At 40.2% G+C, this 25395-nt stretch overlaps 1 protein-coding gene across 12 annotated transcripts in view; it reads right to left on the bottom strand.

Annotated features, from left to right (window-relative positions):
• RUFY2 (RUN and FYVE domain containing 2) overlaps positions 1-25395 on the bottom strand; it is a 64056-nt gene that overhangs the window by 13617 nt on the left and 25044 nt on the right. For 8 of the 12 annotated variants that reach the window (XM_031014990.3, XM_055353646.2, XM_031014992.3 and 5 more), the window contains 5 exons: positions 24304-24471; positions 22505-22602; positions 19941-20060; positions 7076-7205; positions 6682-6776 (listed from right to left, as the gene is read on the bottom strand). In XM_031014990.3, coding sequence (XP_030870850.1) covers positions 6682-6776; positions 7076-7205; positions 19941-20060; positions 22505-22602; positions 24304-24471 — 611 coding nt within the window. Of the gene's footprint in view, positions 1-6681; positions 6777-7075; positions 7206-19940; positions 20061-20278; positions 21752-22504; positions 22603-24303; positions 24472-25395 lie in introns of those variants that run through there. The other 4 variants (XM_055353649.2, XM_031014993.3, XM_019034787.4 and 1 more) reach the window with 1 other exon arrangement.

Below are 25395 nucleotides of genomic sequence, written 5' to 3'. Positions count from 1 at the left end.
GCCTGTGATCCTAGCTACTCAGGAGGCTGAGGCAGGGAGAATCACTTGAGCCGGGGAAGCAGAGATTGCATTGAGCCGAGATCGTGCCACTGCACTCCTGGGTGACAGAGCAAGACTCCATCTCAAAAAACAAGAAAAAGAAAAAAGAAAATACATACGTTGGAATCAATTTGCTACCAAGTGGTATAACTTTGTTTTTTTTTTTTTTTAGATGGAGTTTTGCTCTTTCACTCAGGCTGGAGTGCAGTGGCATGATCTCTACTCACTGCAACCTCCGCCCCCAAGGTTCAAGCGATTCTCCTGCCTCAGCCTCCCGAATAGCTGGGATTATAGGCACTTGTCACCACACCCAGCTAATTTTTGTATTTTTAGTAGAGACGGGGTTTTTCCATGTTGGCCAAGCTGGTCTCAAACTCCTGACCTCAGGTGATCCACCCGCCTCGGCCTCCCAAAGTGCTAGGATTACACACGTGAGTCACCGTGCCAAGCCCCAGTTGGTATAAATTTTTTTCTTTAAAAAAGAAAATGTTAATGAAAATGCAAATTATAAAAAACAATATTTAATTACCTGTGATCCCATTACCCAGAGGTAATCTTCTCTATATATTTGTGTATTTTAAGTGGAATAATTATCTACATAGTTTTCCATAACCAGCTATTTTCACAATATATCCTGAACAGCTTGCAGCTACTGGCTTGTTACCGAGTATCTGCCATTATCATTACAGTAAATGGTCACTTGGTATATACCATGAAAAAGAATATAACATAGTATATATAATTATCTACTGTTGATCTTTCAACTTGTTTCAAATTTTTCACCACAAAAGTTGTTTATTAAAATTACAATGACTAGTTCAGGCATGGTGGCTCCTGCCTGTAATCCCAGCACTTTGGGAGGCTGAGGTGGGGAGATCACTTGAGGTCAGGAGTTCCAGACCAGCCTGGCCAACATGGTGAAACCTCATCTCTATTAAAAATACAAAAATTAGCCAGGCATGGTGGTATGCACCTGTAGTCCCAGCTACTCAGGTGGCTGAGGCAGGAAAATCGCTTGAACCTGGAAGGCATAGGTTGCAATGAGCCAAGATTGCACCACTGCCTTCCAGCTTGAGCAACAGAGCGATACTCTTATCTCCAAAAAACAAACAAACAAACAAACAACAACAAAAAAATTGGAATGACTAAAACATTAGTATTAATTCTCTTACAAATGAAATTCCTGAATCAAATGATATATCAGATACTAAAGCCTCTACTACTGAAGCAGGACATTAAAAATCTGCTTTGCCCTATAAAATGCTCTTCATTCCAAGACATAAAAACAAAGTGTGAGTCTTTCACCTACCTCATATTGACTCTTACGGTGGAAATAATCAATGTAAAACTACACACTGTAAAAATACTGACATAATAATCACATTTTCTTGGCTGAATTCACATCTACAAAATGTGCCTCAGGAAAACTGACTCTTGGGAATAGTGGCCACAACAGTGATGATTTAATTATGCTATACAGAAAAACTGAATATGGAATTAAAGTGGCTTAATGATATTCACCACAGAAAATATTTCCTTGGCTGGGCACAGTGGCTCACACCTGTAATTCTAGCACTTTGGGAGGCCAAGGCAGACAGATAACCTGAGGTCAGGAGTTCGAGACCAGCCTAGCCAACATGGTGAAACCCTGTCTCTACTAATAATACAAAAATTAGCCGGGAGTGATGGCACACACCTGTAATTCCAGCTACTCTGGAGGCTGAGGCAGGAGAATCGCTTGAACCCAGGAGGCAGATGTTGCAGTGAGCCAAGATCACGCCACTGCACTCCAGCCTAGGCGACAGAGCAACACTCGGTCTCATGCCTGGCCTAGGAAATACTTTATGATAATTTACTGGTATTGATGGATTTTTTATTTAAATGCTCTTATTCATAAATATGGACTCAAAAAAGACGGCCTCTCTATGATACATATTGCCTAAGTGTCCTAAAGAAAGGAGCATCGGTTACAATCCCAATAACCATAACGTACAAGAATACCTTCTCAGCCAGGCGCAGTGGCTCATGCCTGTAATCCCAACACTTTGGGAGGCCAAGGTGGGTGGATCACTTGAGGTCAGGAGTTCGAGACTAGCCTGATCAACATGGTGAAATCCCACCTCTACTAAAAATACAAAATTAGCCAGATGTGGTGGTGCACGCCTGTAATCCCAGCTATTCAGGAGGCTGAGGCAGGAGATTTTGTATATATACATATATACGTATATATACATATACAAAATAAGCCTGAAAGGAAAATATACATATGTATACATATACGTATATATGTGTGTATATATACATATGTATACATATACGTATATATGTGTGTATATATACATATATATACATATATATGTGTGTATTGCATGTATATATACGTATATATACACATATATATGTATATATAAATATACATAGTAGTAATGCTACTATATATAAAAATATACATAGTAGTACTACTATGTATATAAATATATATAGTAGTACTACTATGTATATAAATATACATAGTAGTACTATGTATATAAATATACATAGTAGTACTATGTATATAAATATACATAGTAGTACTATGTATATAAATATACATAGTAGTACTACTATATATATACATAGTAGTACTACTATATATAAATATACATAGTAGTAGTGCTACTATATATATATAAAAATATACATAGTAGTAGTGCTACTATATATACAAAAATATACATAGTAGTAGTACCAGCTACTCGGGAGGCTGAGACAGCAGAATTGCTTGAACCTGGGAGGCGGAGGTTGCAGTGAGCCGAGATTGCACCACTGCAGTCCAGCCTAAGCGACAGAACAACTCCGTCTCAAAAAAAAAAAAAGATAGATTTGGAAGGCTTTAAACACTGACTATTCTTCTGAGTAAATTATAATTAGACTGTCTAATTTAATAATTAAGGAAATGAAAATAAGCCTGAAAGGAAATATATACATATATATATACACGTATACATATTCTCCTGTCTCAGCCTCCGAAGTAGCTGGGACTACAGGCACATGCCACCACACCCGGCTAATTTTTGTATTTTTAGTAGAGATGGGGTTCACCACGTTGGCCAGGCTGGCCTCGAACTCCTGACCTCAAGTGATCCGCCCGCCTCAGCTTCCCAAAGCGCTGGGATTGCAGGCGTGAGCCACAGCACCTGGCCCAAATCTATCTTTTTATAAGAATTCTTCAGGCCAGGTGTGGTGGCTCAAGCCTGTAAATCCAACACTTTGTGAGGCTGAGGAGGTGGGAGGATCATTCGAGCCCAGGAGTTTGAGACCAGCCTGGGCAACATAGTGAGACCCTGCCTCCATATAAAATATATAAATAAAAATTTAAAAAAGAATCCTTCAAACTGGATGTAGTGGCTCACACCTGTAATGTCAATACTTTTGGAAGCCGAAGCAAGAGGACTGCTTGAGGCCAGGAGTTTGAGACCAGCCTGGGGCAACACAGTGAGACTCTGTCTCTATTTAATTTTTAAAAAAAAATAATCTTTCAGGCCAGGTGCGGTGGCTCACGCCTGTAATCCCAGCACTTTGGGAGGCCGAGGCGGGCAGATCATGAGGTCAGGAGATCGAGACCATCCTGACTAAAACGATGAAACCCCATCTCTACTACCAAAATACAAAAAAAAATTAGCCGGGCATGGTGGCGGGCACCTGTAGTCCCAGCTACTCAGGAGGCTGAGGCAGGAGAATGGCGTGAACCCGGCAGGCAGAGCTTGCAGTGAGCCGAGATACTGCCACTGCACTCCAGCCTGGGCGACAGAGCGAGACTCCATCTCAAAAAACAATAATAATCATCATCATCATCTTTCAATAATAAGCCGATAAGAGTAAATATCTCAATTTTCAAACCCAGTAAGTGGAGGTTGCAGTGAGCCAAGATCACACCACTGCACTCCAGCCTGGGTGACAGAGTGAGACCCCGTCTCAAATAAATAAATAAATAAATAAAGGCAACATCTAGACATTTATATGATCATGCCTGTAATTCAACTATAAAGTCTCTATTAAGTATGAAGTGAGGGGCCGGGCGTGGTGGCCCATGCCTATAATCCCAGCACTTTGGAGGCCAAGGCGGGCAGATCACCTGAGGTCAGGAGTTCAAGACTAGACTGGCCAACATGGTAAAACGCTGTCTCTACTAAAAATTAGCCAGGTGTGGTGGTGGGCGCCAGTAATCCCAGCTACTCAGGAGGCTGGGGCAGAAGAATCGCTTGAAAAGAACCCAGGAGGCCGAGGTTGCAGTGAGCTGAGATAGCACCACTGCACTCCAGCCTGGGCAACAAGAGCGAAACTTCCTCTCAAAGAAAAAAAAAAAGCATTAGTTGGGGAATGGATGAAAAGTAACACATATTCCTTACTTTACTATTCCACTGTTTTAATATTAAACCATTATGATCTTAGTAAACGCAAACATGCTTATTTTTTATTGTGAGGATTGCTCACTGCTGAGTCTCTAGCACTTAGTATAGTGCCTGGCACATAGTAGAAGCTCAATAAGTGTCTGTCAATAAATAAATGGAAAATAAGGTAATAAGCACTTAGCACAGGGTCTGGCTCAAAGTGCTCAATAAATGGATGCCAGATTGGAATTGAAATCTTGCTTATCAGAACCACAATGCAGATTGTTCTTTGAAGAGCTGTAAAGACAAAAACAGCTTTATCTTTTTGAGATCTAATATTTCCTTTTCTGGTTCTAGTGAATTACTCCTTCTTATGCCCTTGGAAATTGGTTGCATTATCTCTTAATGGAATCCCACCTTTAGCAACTAAGTCTCCATTCTAGTATGATTTCTACTTAATTGAATATATACAAATGACGTATGTCCATATAACTAATTCTATCTAAATAAATGACAAGATGTTTACACATAGAATTGTTTGAGGTTAGCTAAACTTTGCAGATTAATACTTGGGAGAAGGGAAGTACTTGCTTTCTTATCTTAAACCTTTTTGTGCTATTTGAATGTTCTAATCACATAAAACATCAAAGAGATTTATACAGGTGAAGAGATTATGAGACATTGTAGCTTTCTTATTTTTACTTTTCTGTACTTAAAAAAGTGGGCTGGGTGCAGTAGCTCACACCTGTAATCTCAGCACTTTGGGAGGTTGAGGCAGGATGATGTCCTGAGCCCAGGAATTCAAGACCAGCCTGGACAACATACCAAGATCCTAACTCCACAAAAAATAAAAAAAAAAAATTAGCCAGGTATGGTGGTGTGCGTCTGTGGTCCCAGCTACTCCGGAGGCTTGAGGTGAGAGAATAGCGTGAGCCTGAGAGATCAAGGATGCAATGAGCTGTGGCTGCGTCACTGTTCTCCAGCCTGGGCAACTTGAGAGCAAGACCTTGTCTCAAAACAAATAAAAATAAATAAAAAATATTTAAAGCGACTATATTTTTTAAATGTGGCAGTAGTACATTCAATACTAAATTAAACCTTCTTGAGCTTATTCCAAATATCTGGCAATATGTTCAAACAGGCGCAAAGCTGCTACCCCAAAACACGGACTATGGAGAACAAAAGGAAAATGTGGCTGGGCACAGTGACTCACGCCTGTGATCCCAGCATTTTGGGAGGCTCAGGTGGGAGGACTGCTTGAGGTCAGGAGTTTGAGACCAGCCTGGGCAACATGCAAGACCCCATCTCTATAAACAATAAAAAACTAGTAGGGCATGATGGTGCCTGCCTGTAGTCTCAGCTACTTGGTAAGCTGAGGTGAAAGGGTTGCTTGAGCCCAGGAGGTCAAGGCTGCAGTGAGTTATGATTGTACCACTACATCCTGCCTAGGCGAGACCCTGTCTTTGGAAAAAAAGAAAGGAAATGAAAGAAAGGCAGAACACCATTTCTCCTTCTTGTCTTTACAGGATCCCAGTGACATTTCACTGCAACAAAACCAAACTGTATGAAGTTAAGCCCTGTCTCCAGGAGGCATGAAACCACCTCCACTTCTCGTGATGCTGGCTTCTTCTCAAAACAATCTCAAAGACAGCTCCCCGGATATTTTGAAAATTCAGCTTCTGTTTTTCTGAGAAAAATATATTAATAACTTCTGAATTCTCTGACATTGAATAAGTTGAACAAGAGTGTTAGCTTTCATCTACTGGGAAATATTCAAAGCTAAGTCTACTAAATTGAATAAAACTTTTAATAAAATCTCTCTAGTCTAGTCTCGTTTTTTAATCTTTAGAGTTTTTGTTTTGTTTATAGTTCGTATCTTTCTCCTTTTCTTCTGAGACAGAGTCTTGCTTTGTCGCCAGGCTGGAGTCAGCTCACTGCAACCTCCACCTCCTGGGTTCAAGCGATTCTCATGCCTCAGCCTCCTGAGTAGCTGGGATTACAGGCACACGCCACCACAAGCAGCTAATTTTTGCATTTTTAGTAAAGACAGGGTTTCACCATATTGGCCAGTCTGGTCTTGACCTCCTGACTTCATGATCCACCCGCCTCGGCCTGGAATTACAAAGTGCTGGGATTACAGGCGTGAGCCACCGCGCCCAGCCTAGTTCATATCTTTCCTATATTTAAACTTTTCTGCCTAATAGATTTGGCACACTTATACCTTTTATAAAAGTCAATAATGACTACTTAGTTGAAGGAAAAAAGAAATTACTCGCTAAGCTTGTTGCCGAGTTCTTGAAGAGCTTGCTCTTGTTCATGATATATTTTTTTCAACTGCTGATTTTCATCCTGGAGGTTAAGGAACTCCTTCAGAACAATAAAAGACAGAAAATGAAATTTAAAAGAAAGAAACAAGAAACTCCAGATTGTACATATACCATTAATTAGAAACAAACATCTTTTAGCTTTTTAAAAGAAACAAATTGTGTCCAAAGCTCTTTCCTAGCTGCTGTATCAACTATTTTCCATTTACTTAATCTCTTTACTGATATTTTTTAAGATGACTAGTATATCCATTTCCTTGGTATAATGTAAATTATGATTTATCTTTTTAAATAAGTTAACATTTGTCAAGACAGAATTTTTAAAGTTTTACCACTATTTACTTTTTTAAGACTAATGATTTGTTGAGTCTCATTTCTAAGATGAGATAAGGCATCTTTCTCCTTTTGAAGATCTTCCTGCAAAGTCTGCCTCCATTCCTTCTCAATCTTCAAGTCAGTTTCCAGTTGCACCCTTGAATGACAAATAACACACAGAAGCTCAGTGCTATTTCTCACACGACAGTTGTTACGTATCCTTTACTAAAATCACCCTTTTGGTTTATTACTTTGGCCTTTGTAATGCATTTTTCAGACATTTTCTTTCACAAATATTTTTCAGTAAACAAGTTCAGCAGCACAGGGTTTTCCAGTCACAAAATACTGACTCATTTGCCAGCCACGAAAAAATCCTTGCTAAACCATTTATACCATTAATTAATTTCATATACATAAATATTGCATAAGCATAGAAAATGCCTTGGAAAGGCACACACCATAATATTAAAACTGGTTACATCTTGGGAATGGAACTAAGAGGAGGAATGTAAGATTCTAATTGTCTTACACTTCTATGCCATGTGAAAAATTTTACAACAAACTTTATTCCAATATAAGAATTACAGCAATTGCTAAATCAGTTTAACTTCAGTAACGGCAAAATCAGCCCTGTTGCAGAGTGCTAATTTGCAAATTACTGTTGGAAGCTGACCAGTTACAGGAAAGACCTAAAACCAAGCAGACACTGGGGGAAAGTCCACACTGCCTGGAAATGCCAGTTCTGAAAGCAGTCCTGCATTGTTCTTTTTTTTTTTTTTTTTTTTTTTTTTCTGAGACAGGGTCTTGCTATGTTGCCAGGCTGGACTCAAACTCCTGGACTCAAACTCCTGGGCTCCTCCCACCTCAGCCTCTCAGCATCTGAGACTATAGGCCTGCCACCAAAACTCCTAAATTATTCTAACAGGTGCTAGCTGGCAAAGCAAACATAGTTGAATTTCCACATTTTAAGTTGACTAAAAAAAAAACACAAATCACTTCCATGATTATTGCTCATAAGCAGGTATAACAAGTGAGGCATTTATCTACTAACAATACTACAGTTACTAATACTTTATATTTTAATTGCAACATTATAATGTTGAGTACATTATTTTAATATGTTTAATATTTAGATTATTTTTTATTATTTCCTCATAGTTAGCATTTCCACATACAGCCATATATTTTTCAGTGGAATAAATTTTAGATTTTGTAATTCAGGTTGAAGAGAGTACCTGAAAATGGAATTTACAAATTATTGATAAATACTATTTTACTACAAAGTTAAAATTTGAACAGCATCTCTTCAACTAATGTTATTTCATTACAATGCTGACAAGAAAAAAAACTGATTCCTACTAGCGCCACTGTCTGTGTGAAGTCTGCACATTCTCTCCATGTCTGTGTGAGTCTTCTCCAGGTACTCCAGTTTCCTCCCAGATCCCAAAGATGTGCACGTTAGATGAATTGGCATTATCTACATTGTCCCAGCCTGAGTGTGGGTGTGTTTGGGTGCATCCTGTGACGGAATGGTGTCCTGTGGAAGACTGGTTCCTACTGGGTGCCTGAGCCGGCAGGATAGGCTCCGGCCACCAGTGAGCCTGAACTGTAATAATTGGGCAAAGAATTAGCTTACTCGTTTTTATCCATCTTTCTTAAATGTATGCATAACTCACGTTTATTTCAATATTTAATATTAGAAGTGTTCTGGTCTTTAATTAGCAGTTTAGTGATGTTTTTGTGAACATAATTATGCAGTAGAAACTTAACTCTTCATATCAAGTAGCCTATGATAAAACTGGTTTCATTCAGCATCATTTCACTCAGTCAGAGTTTCCAAGAACCTGTTGATGACATTAAGTGAGGACTTACTGTGTATGTTACATAATGTGAGGACTTACTGTGTATGTTACAAACACTGAAGTAACCAAAGCACACAGTACCCTGTTGAATGGCCTCATCATCCAGAATCAGAAAAAAAGTGAATGAAAAAGCAAAGGAAAATTTTGTTTTTAAGTTATATAAATATATCGTCAGAATACATGTTGAATACTAAAGGCAAAAACCACAAAAGGAAAAAGGGAAGATGTACTAAGTGTGGTGGCTCATGCCTGTAATCCCAAAACTTTGGGAGGCCAAAGCGGGCAGATCTCTTGAGGCCAAGAGTTCAAGACCAGCCTCCCCAACATGGTGAAACCCCATCTCTACTAAAAATACAAAAATTAGCCAGGTGTGCTGGTGCCCACCCATAATTCCAGCTACTACTTGGAAGGCTGAGGCAGAATAATTGCTTGGACCCGGGAGGCGGAGGTTGCAGTAAGCCAAGATCTCACCAGTGCACTCTAGCCTGGGTGACTGAGCAAGAACTCCGTCTCAAAAAAAAAAAAAAAAAAAAAGAGAGAGAGAGAAAGAAAAAGGAAGAGGTAAGAGGTAAGTACATAAAGAATTAAAATGTCTAAATAAAAATCACTATAATCTAAATTTTTAAATAAACAATAAACTTAGAAAAAATTTTCAGGCTGGGCGCAGTGGCTTATGCCTGTAACTCCAGCACTTTGGGAGGCCGAGGTAGGTGGATCACTTGAGGTCAGGAGTTCGAGAACAGCCTGGCCAACATGGTGAAACCCTGTCTCTACTAAAAATACAAAAATTAGCCAGACGTGGTGGCACACACATTTAATCCCAGCTATTCAGGAGGCTGAGGCACGAGAATTGCTTGAACCTTGGAGGCAGAGGTTGCAGTGAGCTAAAATCGCACCATTGCACTCCAGCCTGGGCAACAGAGTGAGACTCTAAAATATATATATATATAAAATAAATATATTAAATATATTAAATAATTATTAATAATAATATATTATATATATTATATATGGTATATATTATATATAATAATATATCATATAAATAAATAAATTAATTAAATATATTAAATTAATATATATAAAACATATATATATTTATGGTTCATGCCTGTAATCCCAGCACTTTCGGAGGCCGAGGCGTGCAGATCACAAGGTCAGGAATTCGAGACCAGCCTGGCCAACATGGTGAAACCCTGTCTCTACTAAAAACACAAAAATTATCTGGGCGTGGTGGCGGGTGCCTGTAATCTCATCTACTCGGGAGGCTGAGGCATGAGAATTGCTTGAACCCAGGAGGCGGAGGTTGCAGTGAGCTGAGATTGCGCCACTGCACTCCAGCCTGGGTGACAAAAAAAAAATAGTGGTATCACTATAGAATAAGTTGCATTACTGCAGAATATCAGATTTGTCTTACCTATGCTTTTGTCAAACACTAGAAAGGTAATTCAGTAACAGAGTACCAGAGTTTCAAGACTGTATTCTACTGACCAGCAAAGTATCCCAGTCATGTTCTTCATGTGTTTCATTTGGCAAGGCACAGAGTCCTACACAACAAACCCAGGGCACCATTAATAAATCTGATGACTTAAATGCTCCTTGTAACTTAAAATTAAGAGGAATTATTTTTTTTCTGAATGTTTTGAGGTTTTTGTTTTGTTCTGTTTTTAGAGACAGGAACTCACTCTGTCACCCAGCAGGCTGAAGTTTAGTGGCACAATCACAGCTCACAGCAATCTTTAACTCCTGGGCTCAAGCAATCCTTTTGCTTCATCTTGCCGAGCAGCTGGGGCTACAGGTGTGTGCCACAACACCCAGCTAATTTTTTCTTTCTTTCCTTCTTTTCTTTTCTTTTCTTTCTCTTTCTTTCTTTCTCTCTCTCCCTCCCTGCTTTCTTTTTATTTCTTTCTCTCTCCCTCCCTCTCTCTCTCTCTCTCTCTCTCTCTCTTTCCTTTCTTTCTTTCTTTTTGTAGAGACAGGGTCTCACTATGTTGCCCAGGCTGGTCTTAAACTCCTGGCGTCAAGCAGTCCTCTCACCTTAGCCTCCTAAAGTGCTGGGATTACAACCATGTGCCACCATGCCTGGCCCTGTTTTTGGCTTTGGGAGTGGATTTCAATTTCACAGTTTTCACAATGTAGAAATAATGTGGGTTGTCTTTTTTTTTTTTTTTTTTTTTTTTTTGAGACGGAGTCTCGCTCTGTCGCCCAGGCTGGAGTGAAGTGGCGTGACCTCAGAGCACTGCAACCTCCGCCTCCCGGGTTCAAGTAATTCTCCTGCCTCAGCCTTCTGAGTAGCTGGGATTACAGGCACCTGCCACCACGCCCGGCTAATTTTTCTTTAATTTTTAGTAGAGATGGGGTTTCACCATGTTGGTCAGGCTGGTCTCGAACTCCTGACCTCATGATCCGCCTGCCTCAGCCTCCCAAAAGTGCTAGGATTACAGGCGTGAGCCACCAGGCCCAGCCTGTAGGTTTTTAACCACAGTAATACTTCCTGGCCTAAAGCCAGGGAATTCTACATATCAATTCCTCAAATTTCTCAAATTATTATATTTGAGAAATATTAATTTCTCAAATTACAGGTGCAGTGGCTCACACCTGTAATCCCAGCACTTTGGGAGGCCGAGATAGGTGGATCACCTGAGGTCGGGAGTTCAAGACCAGCCTGACCAACATGGAGAAACCCTGTCTCTACTAAAAATACAAAATTAGCCAAGAGTGGTGGCACATGCTTGTAATCCCAGCTACTTGGGAGGCTGAGGCAGGAGAATCGCTTGAACCCGGGAGGCGGAGGTTGCAGTGAGCCAAGATCGCGCCATTGCATTCCAGCCTGGGCAACAAGAGCAAAACTCCATCTCAAAACAACAACAACAAAAGAAGACTCCAGAAAGTAAAGAGAAGAAGTTTGATCAGCTAGGAACTCCAGGAATCAAAGAACAACATGGTGATGAGTTACCTCAGGTTTCTTTTTATCTCATATATAGTTCAGATTGGTTGTTGATGAAGCCCTCAACCCATTAAATACTAACGGGCATAGACAAAAAAAGCCCCAAGTAGAGCTGTTCCCGGGCCAAAGGGCCAGGAAATAGCCTAGCAAGACAGAAAACTCTGGACAATAAATGCCCTATTCCAGCAAAACACCCGAGAAAAAACCCATGCCCCCGCAACAAACCTCAGTCAGCAAAGGCTGAGTGAGGAGCCTGGATTTCTACTCTTGCCTGGCAATGATGAGGTAACGTTCTTGCACCCTGCTGTGGTAGTATCAGAAAATGCCAAGTGGGAGCCTGAACCTTCCTAACCCCCAGCATAAATAAGGCATCTGTTATGGTTTGAATGTTTGTCCTCCTCAAAACTCACATTGAAACTTAATTCCCAATTTAACAATATTAAGAAGTAAGGCCTTGCCGGCACAGTGGCTCATGCCTGTAATCCCAGCACTTTGGGAGGCCAAGGCAAGCAGATCACTTGAGGTCAGGAGTTTGAGACCAGCCTGGTCAACATGGTGAAACCTCATCTCTACAAAAAATACAAAATTTAGCCAGGTGTGGTGGTGTGTGCCTATAGTCCCAGCTACTAGCGGGGCTGAGGCAGGAGGATTGCCTGAACTGGGGAGGTCAAGGCTGCAGTAAGCTGAGATTGTACCACTGCACTACAGCCTGGGCAACAGAGCCAGACCTTGTCTCAAAAAAAAAAAAAAAAAAAAAAAAAAAAAACAGGCGAGGCCTTTAAGAGGTAATTGGCTCATGAGGTCTCTGCCTTCATGAATGAATTAACAGGTTAACGGACTAACGGGTTATCACAAGAATGGGTCTGTTATGAAAGCCAGTTTGGTAGGCCAGGAATGGTGGCTCACACCTGTAATCCAAGCACTTTGGGAGGCCAAGGTAGGAGGATCACTTGAGTCTAGGAGTTCAAGACCAGCCTGGGCAACATAGAGAGATCATGTCTCTATAAGAAAAATAATAAAAATAAAAAATAAAAGCCAGTTTGACTCTCGGTACACCCCTCTTGCCCTGTGATGTCTTCTGCCATGTTATGATGCAGCACAAAGCCCTCACCAGAAGATGACCAAATGTAGCTGCCCAATCATGGACTTCCCAGATTCCAGAACTGTAAGAAATAAACCTGTTTTCTTTTTAAATTACCCAGTCTCGGGTATTCAGTTATATTAATAGAAAGTAAACTAATCTAGGCCGGGCACGGGGGCTCGTGCCTGTAATCCCAGCACTTTGGGAGGCCAAGGTAGGTGGGTCACGTGAGGTCAGGAGCTCGAGACCAGCCTGACCAACATGGCAAAACCTCATCTCTACAAAAAATACAAAAAATTAGCCGGGCATGGTGGTAAGTGCCTGTAATCCCAGCTACTAAAGAGGCTGAGGCACAAGAATCGCTAGAACCGGGGAGGCAGAGGTTGCAGTGAGCCGAGATTGCACCACTGCACTCCAGCCTGGGCAACAGAGCGAAAACTCTGTCTCAAAAAAACAGAAAGTAAACTAATCCAGTCTATCCCTGGATCTAAGGGAAAAACACAAAGACAAAAGAAAACAAAGTGTCTCTGAAGCAACCCCACTGGTAACAATGGAAGAGTAACCTGGGACTTGAATCCCCATGCAGCAGTAACAAGGCATTTCTTTTTTCTTTTTTTTTTTTTTTTTTTGAGACAGAGTCTTGCTGAAATAAAAATAAATTAGCCAAGCATAGTGGTGTATGCCTGTAGTCCTAGCTACTCAGGAAGCTTGGGCAGAAGGATCACTTGAGTCCAGAAGTTCAAGTTCACAGTGAGCCAGGTAGGGCACATGCCACTGCCCTACAGCCTGGCTGACAGCAAGACCCTATCTCAAAACAAAACACAAACAAAACAAACAACAAAAGAAAATAGATCAAATGGAAATCTTAGGACTGAAAAATACAATAATCTTGCTGAAAGGGCTCAAGAGAAGAATGAAGATGGTGAGGGAAGAATGAATGAATTTGAAAATATAACAACAGAAATTATCCAATCTGAACAGGAACCTGTGGGACTACTAAAAAAAAAAAAGATCAGCTGGGCTCAGTGGCTCACGCCTGTAATCCCAGCACTTCGAGAGGCCAAGGTGGGTGGGTCACAAGGTCAAGAGATCGAGACCATCCTGGCTAACATGGTGAAACCCTGTCTCTACTAAAAATACAAAAAATTAGCCAGGTGTGGTGACGGGCACCTGTAGTCCCAGCTACTCGGGAGGCTGAGGCAGGAGAATGGAGTGAACCCAGGAGGCGGAGCTTGCAGTGAGCTGAGACCGCGCCACTGCACTCCAGCCTGGGTGACAGAGAGAGGCTCTGTCTCAAAAAAAAAAAAAAAAAGCCAGGAGTGGTGGCTCACACCTGTAATCCCATCACTTTGGGAGGCCGAGGCGGGTGGATCACAAGGTCAGGAGTTCAAGACCAAACTGGCTAAGATGGTGAAACCCCATACCTACTAAAAATACAAAAAAATTAGCCAGGCGTGGCGGTAGGTGCCTATAATCCCAGCTACTCAGGAGGCTGAGGCAGGAGAATCGCTTGAATCCAGGTGGCAGAAGTTGCAGTGAGCCAAGATCGCACCACTGCACTCCAACCTGGGCGACAGGCTGAGACTCCATCTCAAAAAAAAAAAATACAAAAATTAGCTGGGCATGATGGCACGCACCTGTAGTTCTAGCTACCCAGGAGACTGAGGCAGAAGAATCGCTTGAATCCAGGAGGCGGAGGTTGCAGAGAGCCGAGATCGCGCCATTGCACTCTAGCCTGGCGACAGAGTGAGACTCCGCCTCAAAAAAAAAAAAAAAAAAGACCCAACATTCATGGTATCAGAGTCTCTGAAGGGGAGAAGAAAGCAACTGACACTAAAAAAAAATCTCTGAAAAAGTAATGGCTGAAAATTTCCCAAATCTGACAAAGACATAAACCTACAGATATAAGAAGCTGACCAAATCCCAAATAGGTTAAAGCCCAAAAAACATTTTTTTTGAAAGCAGTAAGACAGAAATGACATTAACACCTAAAGAGAAACAACAATTCAAATGACAGTGTATTTTTAATCAGAAAACCATAAAGGCCAAGAGAGAGTGGCATAAGATTTCTCCAGTGCTAAAAGAACTGCCAACCCAGAATTCTATACCCAGTGAAAACATCTTTCAGAAATGAAGGTAAAATAGAATTTATTGCCAACAGACCTACCCTAAAAGAATGGCTAAAGAGCTGGGCATGGTGGCTCACACCTGTAATCCCACCTTCTGAGTTGGTTTATTTGAGGCCAGGCATTCAAGACTAGCCTGAGCAACATAATAAGACCTCATCTCTAAAAAAAAATTTAAGGCCAGGTGCAGTGGCTCACACCTGTAATCCTAACGCTTTGGAAGATCATGGCAGGGGAACTGCTTGAGGCCAGGAGTTCAAGACCAGCCTGGGCAACATAGCAATATCCTGTCCCTATAAAAATTAGCCAGTGTGGTGGTATGCTACTATCATCCTAGCTACTCAGGAGGCTGAGGTGAGAGGATCCCTTGAGCCCATGAGTTCAAAGCTGCAATGAGTTATGATCACGCCACTATACCCCAGCCTGGGCGACAGAGGAACAAGTCCCTATCTCAATAAAATAAAATAAAATAAAATAAAATAAAGTAAGTTTTTTAATTAGCTGGCATGGTGGCACATGCCTATAGTCCCAGCTACTTGGGAGGTAAAGGCAAGAGCATTGCTTGAGCCCAGGAGCTTGAGGTTGCAGTGAGCCATGATCACACTACTGTATTCCAGCCTCAGTGACAGAGTGAGACCCCTCTCTCTTTAAAAAAAAAAAAAAAAAAAAGAGGCCAGGCACAGTGGCTCACAGCTGTAATCCCAGCACTTTGGGAGGCCACGGTGGCCAGATCGCTTGAGCCCAGGAGTTAGAGATCATTCTGGGCAACATGGAGAAACCCCGTGTCTACCAAAACAAATAAATAAATACAAAAATACAAAAATTAGCCAGGTATGGTGACGTGCACCTGTAGTCTCAGCTACTCAGGAGCCTGAAATGGGAGGATTACTAAGCCCAGGAAATCAAGGCTGCAGTGAGCTGTGGTCACACCACTGCACTCCAGCCTGGGTGACACAGCAAGACCCTGTATCAAAAAAAAAAAAAAAAGAATGTTTAAAGAAAGTTCAGACACACACAAAAAAACTTGGAGCTTCAGGAATAAAAAATAATAATGAAGTTTTCTAAATTAGATTAAATTTAAACATTAAATTCTGTTTATGGCTGCACATATTACAACATTGTCTAACATGATTCTCAATATACGTAAAAGAGATAATTAAGCAAATTATATTAAAGAGGGGAGAAGGTATGAATACTTAAATAGAGGTAAGGTTTTCACACTTCATCCAAAGTGGTAAAATGTTAATGCCAACAGACTGTGGAAAAATAGCATATGTGTAATATAATGTCCACAGCAAACACCAAAAATCTATACCAAGATATGTATTCAAAATTGCTACAGATAAATCAAAATGGAATTCTACATAATGTTCATGTAACTTATGCAAAGGCAGAAAAAATTAAATAGAGGAACAACAAACAGGAAAAACAAACAATAAAATGGCAGACTTAAGCTCTACTATATCAATAATTACAACAAATATAAATGGACTAAATATCCTATGAAAAGACAGAGTTGGAAGAATTGATTTTAAAAGCATGAAGCAGGCTAAGCATGATGGCTCATGCCTATAATCCAAATGCTTTAGGAGGCTGAGGCAGAGGAATCACTTGAGGCCAGGAGTTCCAGACCAGCTTAGGATACATAGCAAGACCTCCATCTCTTAAAAAAAAAATTGTTTTATTAGCCAGGTGCAGTGGCGTAGCCTGTAGCCCTAGCAACTCAGGAGGCTGAGGCAGGAGGATCTCTTGAGCCTAGGAATTAGAGGCTGCAATGAGCTATAATGGCACCACTATACTCCAACCTGGGCAACAAAGCAAGATCCCGTCTCTAAAAAACAAACAGCAGCAACAACAAAACATGAACTATATGCTGCCTATAAGAAACTTTCGGCTGGGGGCAGTGGCTCATGCCTGTAATTTGGGAGGCCAAGGTGGGAGGATCACTTGAGCTCAGGAGTTCAAGATCAGTGTGGGCAACATACCGAGACCTTGTCTCTACTAAAAAAATAAAAAGAAAAATAAGTTAGCTGGGTACGGTGGCACAATGCCTAAGGTCCCAGCTACTCTGCAAGCTGAGGTTGGGAGGATTGCTTGAGCCTAGGTGATCAAGGCTGCAGTGAGCTATGATCATGCCACTGCACTCCAGGCTGGGCAACAGAGTGAGACCCTGTCTCAAAAAAAAAAAAAAAAAAGGAAAAGAAACTTCAAGCCAGGGATGGTGGCTCACACCTGTAATCCCAACACTTTGGGAGGCAAAGGTGGGAGGATCACTTGAGGCTAGGAGTGCAAGACTAGCCTGGGCAGCATAGCAAGACCCTGTCTCTCCAAAAGAAAAAAAAAGAAACTTCAAACATTATAAAGGTAGACTGAAAATTAAAAAATGGAAAAATATAAACATTAATCAACAGAAAGGAGTCACTATATTAATATCAGAAAAATTAACTTCAGAGCAAAAAAAAATTACCAAAGACAAAGAAGTACATCATATAATGACAAAAGGGTCAACCTACCAAGAAGACATATTAACAGTCCTGAATATGTAGGCACCAAGTAACAGAGCTTTAGAATACAATAAGCAAAAACAGAATTGAAAAAATATATTTACCAATCCACAATTACAGTTGGATATTTCAACAAATCATCCCTCAATAATTAAAAACTACTAGACAGAAAATCACCAAGGATAGAGAAGAACTTAACACTTCAATAGGTATAAAGGCAGCTTAGCAACTTATAAATCATACATGGCATGTGGTCTTGTTTTAATGATCTGTTAATATAATATGTAACTATTTTCCATTGTTGTTTTCTTTTTTCTTTGGTTGTTTGTTCTTATTGTTGTTTTCTTTTAATAACAGAATTGGTGCATATTAACTGGGGGAAAAATACTGATGTTTATAAAATAAAACTAAAATGCCCCTGTCAACCTCAACCTGCCAGCATTCACCTGAAATAAACACTCCCCAGAATCTGTATTCTTTAAAATCTTTTCTATCTGTATATAAATATATATGCATGCATGGTTTTAATTTTATTTTTAAAATTGAATCATATTTGGCATACTGTCTGCAACTTGCTTTTTTTCAGCACAACAACATATACTAACATCCTTCCTGGTTGGTGACATATAGATCATATAAAGTTCTAATAAAAATGTTCTCAGAAGCTGGGCATGGTGGCTCACTTCTGTAATCCCAACACCTTGAGAGTTGAGACGGGAGAATCACTTGAGTCCAGGAGTTAGAGATCAGTCTGAACAACACAGCAAGACTCCATTTCCACAATTTAAAAAAAATGTTAGGGAGCTAAATGATAAGAACTTACGAACACAGAGAAGGAAACAACAGATACAGGTGTCTATTTGAGGGGGGAGGATGGGGGGAGGGAAAGGAGGAGAAAAGAACTATTGGGTACTGGGCTTAATATCTGGGTGATAAAATAATATACACAACAAACGCCCATGACACGTGTTTACCTAGTAACAAGACTTCACATGTACCCCCAAACCTAAAATAAAAGTTAAAAAAAAATTAGAGACAATTGGCCGGGTGTGGTGGCTCACACCTGTAATCCCAGCACTTTGGGAGGCTGAGGCAGGTGGATCACGAGGTCAGGAGATCAAGACCATCCTGGCTAACACAGTGAAACCCCGTCTCTACTAAAAATACAAAAAAAAATTAGTTGGGTGTGCTGGCGAGCGCCTGTAGTCCCAGCTACTCAGGAGGCTGAGGCAGGAGAATGGCGTGAACCCGGGAGGCGGAGCTTGCAGTGAGCCGAGATCACACCACTGCACTCCAGCCCAGGCAATAGAGCGAGACTCCATCTCAAAAAAAAAAAAAAAAAAAAAAATCAGAGACAATTAAAAAAAAAAAGTTCGCCAGGCACAGTGGCTCATGCCTATAATCCTAGCACTCTGGGAGGCCAAGGCAGGCAGATCACCTGAGTTCAGGAGTATGAGACTAGCCTGGCCAACGTCATGAAACTTTGTCTCTAATAAAAAATACAAAAACTTAGCCAGGTGTGGTGGCACAAGCCTGTAGTCCCAGCTACTCGGGAGGCTGAGACAGGAGAATTGCTTGAACCCAGGAGGCAGAGGTTGCAGTGAGCCACCAAGGTCGTGCCATTGCACTCCAGCCTGGGCGACAGAGTGAGACTCCATCTCGAAGAAAAAAAAAAAAAGTTGATTTAAAAAAAAATGTTCTCGGCTGGGTGCAGTGGCTCATACCTGTAATCCCAGCACTTTGGGAGGCCAAGACGGGTGGATCACCTGAGGTCAGTAGTTCAAGACCAGCCTGGCCAACATGGCAAAACCCCGTCTCTACTAAAAATGCAAAAAATTAGCCAGGCGTGGTGGCAGGCGCCTGTAATCACAGCTACTCAGGGGGCTGAGGCAGGAGAATCGCTTGAACCCAGGAGGCAGAGGTTGCAGTGAGCTGAGGTCACATGCCATTGCACTCCAGCCTGGGCAACAAGAGTGAAACTTCCTCTCAAAAAAATGTATATATATATTCTCAGAAAACAGCATGTTCTTTAATAATATAAGTTTCTTGTAGTTACAAAAGCCTATTATACTCAGCACCTAGAAACATAATGACCATCAGATTAATGTTAAACAACAGAAGAATGAATAAAACTCTCCTAGAGCAAGAAGACAGCAAAACAGAGTTGAAAGTACTCTGTAAATCATAAAGGGAGTAAAAACATAAGTATTATTACAATTATATTTTCTAAATTTTTTTGTTTTTTAAAGTAAACACTAAAAGCTAACTGGCATCATTAGATAAATAAAAATATTGGTATTCTATCATTATGTGCAAAAAAATGAGGGGGTTATGTTAACACAAGTATTTGTTTCTGAGAGTGAAATACTCACAGCTGTTTCTCCTTTTGGGAGATTTGTTTCTGCAGACTATCAGATTTACTGAGACATTCTTGTAGATATTTCTCATCCTCATCTTCAGCTTCCATTTGCGCCTTCTCTGCTTGCTGCAATCTGGTGTAATTCAAATCAACTTTGGGTAAAACTGAGGCTAGAACTAGGGTGTAAAAGGGTGAAGAAGACAAATAAAAGAAAAATGGGGAAATAGAAACATTTCTAAATGAAAACAAAGTTTGGGGGAAAACTCACAAACTCAAACGTGAAAGAGCCACACAATGTCTAGAAGTTGTTTTGTGATTTTTTTTTCAATATAACATGTAGTATGCCCAGAATACTATCTTCAAATTTGTTTTATTTCTTGTTCATAATTAACAGTGCAAAGCAATACAGCCTTTACCACTTATGCAGAGCATAATGAATCAAATTTCAAAGCATAATAGGTATGTTACTACCTTTTTACAAAACCGTGAAAAGCAAAGGATTTATGCCTACACTAGGTGAAGAAGCCACACTGTTATATGTTATGCTAAGATGTGTATGCCAGGAATCAAGTGTGCTACAAGGCCAAGAGCAAAGACCTGCAATTACTCCAAATGATAGCCAAGTCCTTCTTATGGCATCTTTATGCATTTACTAAATTATGCCGAAGCTCTATGTATGTGTGTGTGTGCACGTGTGCATATATGTTTAAGATTCAAAAAGAATTTGGTGCCAGTTGGCATCATTTGCTAGAGATCATTTTTGTTCCTCACCATTTAATATTAAAAATTAGCTAAAACATTGTGATTTTCATCTTTCCTGTTTTTATTTGTAAGTCGTTGCATTTTCCTGTGCTTAGCTCCACTCCCTGCCTTCTTTGGCCATCTAGGATTTCTTGTATTTAACTTCAATATTTTTATAAGAAAATATTTACCAAGATTCAAAGGATATTAATTCCTTGCAGGAAATCACAAGAGAAATTTCGGTTCAACTAACTAAAAAACTCTTCCTCTTCCTTTCTTCCTTAAAACCATACCAATGGAGCAACCCTCACATATTTCAGGGGTATAAATGCTGCTTCCAAGGAAAGGAGAGTAACATTTAAGTTATCTCCAAATCCAAGTTTAAATTAAAATATTCAGGTGCTGGGATTGGACCCAAGCTTTTCTCTAAGGTTACAAAAAGGAAAATAGAAGTCAGAGTGAGGTAGGCCTTGAAGTTGTGCTATCACAGAAGAGGGCAAGGGAGAAACGGAAAACTGAGAAGCTGAAGCACAGGGTGTTGGCCAGTCTGGGTTATAAATTATTTTAAAGCATATGTAAAAATCTGTAAGGGAGCCATTGGGCAAAGAGTGGGCCAATGAGAAAAAAATATCTGTGCCAACACAGTATAAAACTGAAGGTTATTTTTAAACAATCTTTATATTTTTCATCAAAAAGTAGCTAAAAAGATAAAACTGCATTTGAAAATCCTGACCTCCAAAGGGTCAATACTCAAATCACCCTTTGTGCACAAGGTTTGAGGAATGTATGTCTGGAAATCCAAGTGCACCCACTCTGCTTGATGGCAGTGTATTACCACAGCAGCTGACCAAGAAATGTACAGGGTTCCTAACATCCTTTTAGAATATTTAATAGCATTTAGATTCCTTTCTATTTAATATATTATAAAATTGTTGATTCTCTTTTCATTTAGTCTGTTTAAATACAAGTGGTCTTCAGAAAGATATATCTTTAACCAGCTTGTACTGGTCCTGCGTGTCACTGCTGGCACATTTCACCAATGACATTGCAATTGTCCTAGTTTGAGTTAACAAATCGTTGTCACTTCATAATGGAATGGAAAGAAATCAAAGACAGAAAAAGGTAATAAAGATGTCCAAAATGTAAAAATGGGGATAAAGAAAACAAAAAAGAAAAAAGAAGAAAGAGGATGTCAATAAAAGAATATTCATGTCAATAAAGCATTAATAGTTATGTTTTTCATAAGTAGATTCAAAGAAAGCAATGATAAAAGACATATGTTGACACCAACATGACAGGGCAATGGAAATACATTACATTTTCCAACAATAAAAGTGAAAAATGCCAATATAAAACAATTCAATTTAAACAAAATTATATCTTCGGTTGGGTTGAGGGTCCTAGCTCAAAGAAACAAAACTAAACCACCAATTCGGAATGCTTGATTTCAGATAAACAGATGGTGAATGGCAAAGAATATGACAATTAATATGCATGGAAATCAATCAGGGATAATCTCACTCTGTTTGTTCATTTTTAATTTTTTTGACATTTTTATTTGTGTATTTGTTTTATGTAATTGAACGACATGAAACTGCTGATATTAGGCCTCTAAGAAAAATCTACAATATGACAACTTCAAATGAATCAGCGTAATATAAAGCAACTTGATTCCATGCAACAACCAAAGCAAAAACGCAAAATCCTGCTGGGCTTAAACAAAAAACATGTCCTAATCTATGTCTTCCTAATGGTTTTTGTGGCAGGTGTAGGAACTGAATAAAGAAAAAGGGAAGAAGAAAAGAAAAAAAGAAACTAAGACTGGAAATGCTGTACCTTTGTTCCAGCTGCCTCATGGCTGCAGTAATTTTATTGGTTTTTTCTTCTAGTCGGGCAATTATTTCATTTTTTTCTTTCAAGCCATCTTCAGAACCCTATTTATAAAAACAAAAGCTATGGTGGTTTTGATTTGTGTGTGTGTGTTTGTGTGTGTGTGTGTGTGTGCGTGTTTTTAATAGATAGGGTATCACTATGCAGCCCAGGTTGGATTTGAACTTCTGGGCTCAAGCTACCCCACCTCTCAGCCTCCCAAGTAGCGTTCTGATCTGTTAACCTGAGTATTTATAAGTTTCTTACACCATTTTGCTATGGGACTGCTACTTTGAAATGAACAGTTACTTTATACATTAAAATAATTGTGTGATATAAAGCAGTGCTATTAGTCATTTTTTTTTTTTTTTTGAGACAGTCTCACTCTGTCGCCCAGGCTGGAGTGCAGTGGCACCATCTCACCTCACTGCAAGCTCCGCCTCCCGGGTTCACGCCATTCTCCTGCCTCAGCCTCCCAAGTAGCTGGGACTACAGGTGCCCACCACCGCGCCCAGCTAATTTTTTTGTATTCTTAGTAGAGACAGGGTTTCACTGTGTTAGTCAGGATGGTCTCGATCTCCTGACCTTGTGATCTGCCCGCCTCAGCCTCCCAAAGTGCTGGGATTACAGGCATGAGCCACCGCACACGGCCCTTTTTTTTTTTTAAGATGGGGTCTTGCTATGTTCACCACGCTGGTCTCGAACTCCTGGCATCAAACAATCCTCCTATCTCGGCCTCCCTAAGTGCTAGGATTACAGCACGAGCCATGGCACCTGGCCTCTATTAGTCTTCATTTAAAATGTAATAGGCCAGGTGCAGTGGCTCACACCTGTAATCCCAGCTCTTTGGGAGGCCAAGGTGGGAGGATCGCTTGAGACCAGCCTGGGCAATATAGTGAGACCTCATCTCTACAGAAAACAAAAGAAAAAAAGAAAAAAAAATTAAAAAATAAAATGTAATAAAGGAAAAAAAAAACTCCACCTTCAATATTTTTGGAAGATGACAGAATACACTCTTGTAAAATATGACATTTTTCAAATTAATTAAATTGTAAAGGGTTTTGGCAACATATCTACTTCATAGCAATATCATTGTACAAAACTCACAATTATGGGCCAGGCATGGTGGCTCACGCCTGTAATCTCAGCACTCTGGGAGGCCAAGGTGGGTGGATCACCTGAGGTCAGGAATTCGAAACCAGCCTGGCCAACATTGTGAAACCCCATCTCTACTAAAAATACAAAAATTAGCCGGGCTTATTGGTATATGCCTGTAGTCCCAGCTACTAGGGAGGCTGAGGCAGGAGAACCGCTTGACCCTGGGAGGCAGAGGTTGCAGTGCGTCGAGATCTCACCACTGTACTCCAGCCTGGGCAACAGAGCGAGACTCCATCTCAAAAAAAAAAAAAGAAAGAAAATTTACTATTATGATAGTGCAGCATTTCAATCAAAATTAAATCTTTCTTAGAACTACACTGGAAAAGGAAGTTCACAAAAATGTTTTGCAGTTTAAATTGAGAGTTTTCCCAAAAGATTTAATCTTCATACTCTTAATCTTTCAACATTAAAAATTCAGACAGGTGATATTTTGTTTGTTGATACCTTTTTCATTACATTTCTTAAGCTTTCATTTAGAAAAAAAAAGACATTGGCCTTTATAATATTGCACAGTTAAAATAAAATGGGCTCATCTCTTAAAAACCAAAACCTTTCTACAAATATTCACTTTCAATTTACATAAAATGAAATTTAAGAACAATCCTTACCTGCAACTTTTGATACATCTCTATGTTAATTGCTTTAACTTCCTCTAGTTGTTGTCGAAGGCCTATCAGAGTATCTTGTTTCTCATGGATATCTTTCTCCAGCAACTTCATGGCAAGTTCAATCTCATGCTTCATACTAACTTGTACTGCTAGCTCATTCTCTACATCCTGCAATTTCAATATATCCTCAATTCACATGCCACTTCAGGATGTAAAAATTAGATATACTTTAAGAAAGATTTTCCATTCAATATGCAGACTACACCTTTTAAGTCCACTAAAGGGAATCAACAAGGCCCTATAACAAGGCAATAAATATTTTGAAATGCAGGGCCAGGCGCAGTGGCTCATACCTGTAATCCCAGCACTTTGGGAGGCCGAGGTGGGTGGATCACTTGAGGTCAGGAGTTCAAGACCAGCCTGACCAACATGGTGAAACTCCGTCTCTACCAAAAATATACAAAAACTTAGCCAGGCATGGTGGCACACACCTGTAGTCCCAGCTACCAGAGAGGCTGAGGTGAAAGAATCACTCGAACCCAAGGAGGCAAAGGTTGCCATGAGCCGAAATCACACCACTGCACTCCAGCGGGGGCAAGAGAGTAAGACCCTGTCTCAAAAAATAAGTAAATATTTTCAAACGCAGTTTTTGCTAAAATGAAAGCATTTTCTATATTCTGTTAATCATTACTCTTTAACGGTCCAAGAATTAATCATTTTTATGCTTCAGAGATTGAATATTAATTTTCCTTAAACAAAACGAAACGAAGCAGTCTGTACATGTAAAGGCCAAAGTAACTCAAATAACAGTTTAATTTCTTTTTTTTTTTTTTTTGAGACGGAGTCTCGCTCTGTTGCCCAGGCTGGAGTGCAGTGGCACCATCTTGGCCCACTGCAAGCTCCGCCCCCCAGGTTCACGCCATTCTCCTGCCTCAGCCTCCCGAGTAGGCGGGACCACAGGGGTCTGCCACCATGACTGGCTAATTTTTTTTTTTTGTATTTTTAGTACAGACAGAGTTTCACCATGTTAGCCAGGATGGTCTCGATCTCCTGACCTTGTGATCCAACAGCCTCCGCCTCCCAAAGTGCTGG

Source organism: Gorilla gorilla, chromosome 8 (genome assembly GCF_029281585.2).
Source record: "Gorilla gorilla gorilla isolate KB3781 chromosome 8, NHGRI_mGorGor1-v2.1_pri, whole genome shotgun sequence".
In the NCBI taxonomy this organism is placed as follows: Eukaryota; Metazoa; Chordata; class Mammalia; order Primates; family Hominidae; genus Gorilla; species Gorilla gorilla.
The sequence above is the reverse complement of the archived record's forward strand: the minus strand, read 5'-3'. Positions and strand labels throughout refer to the sequence as shown.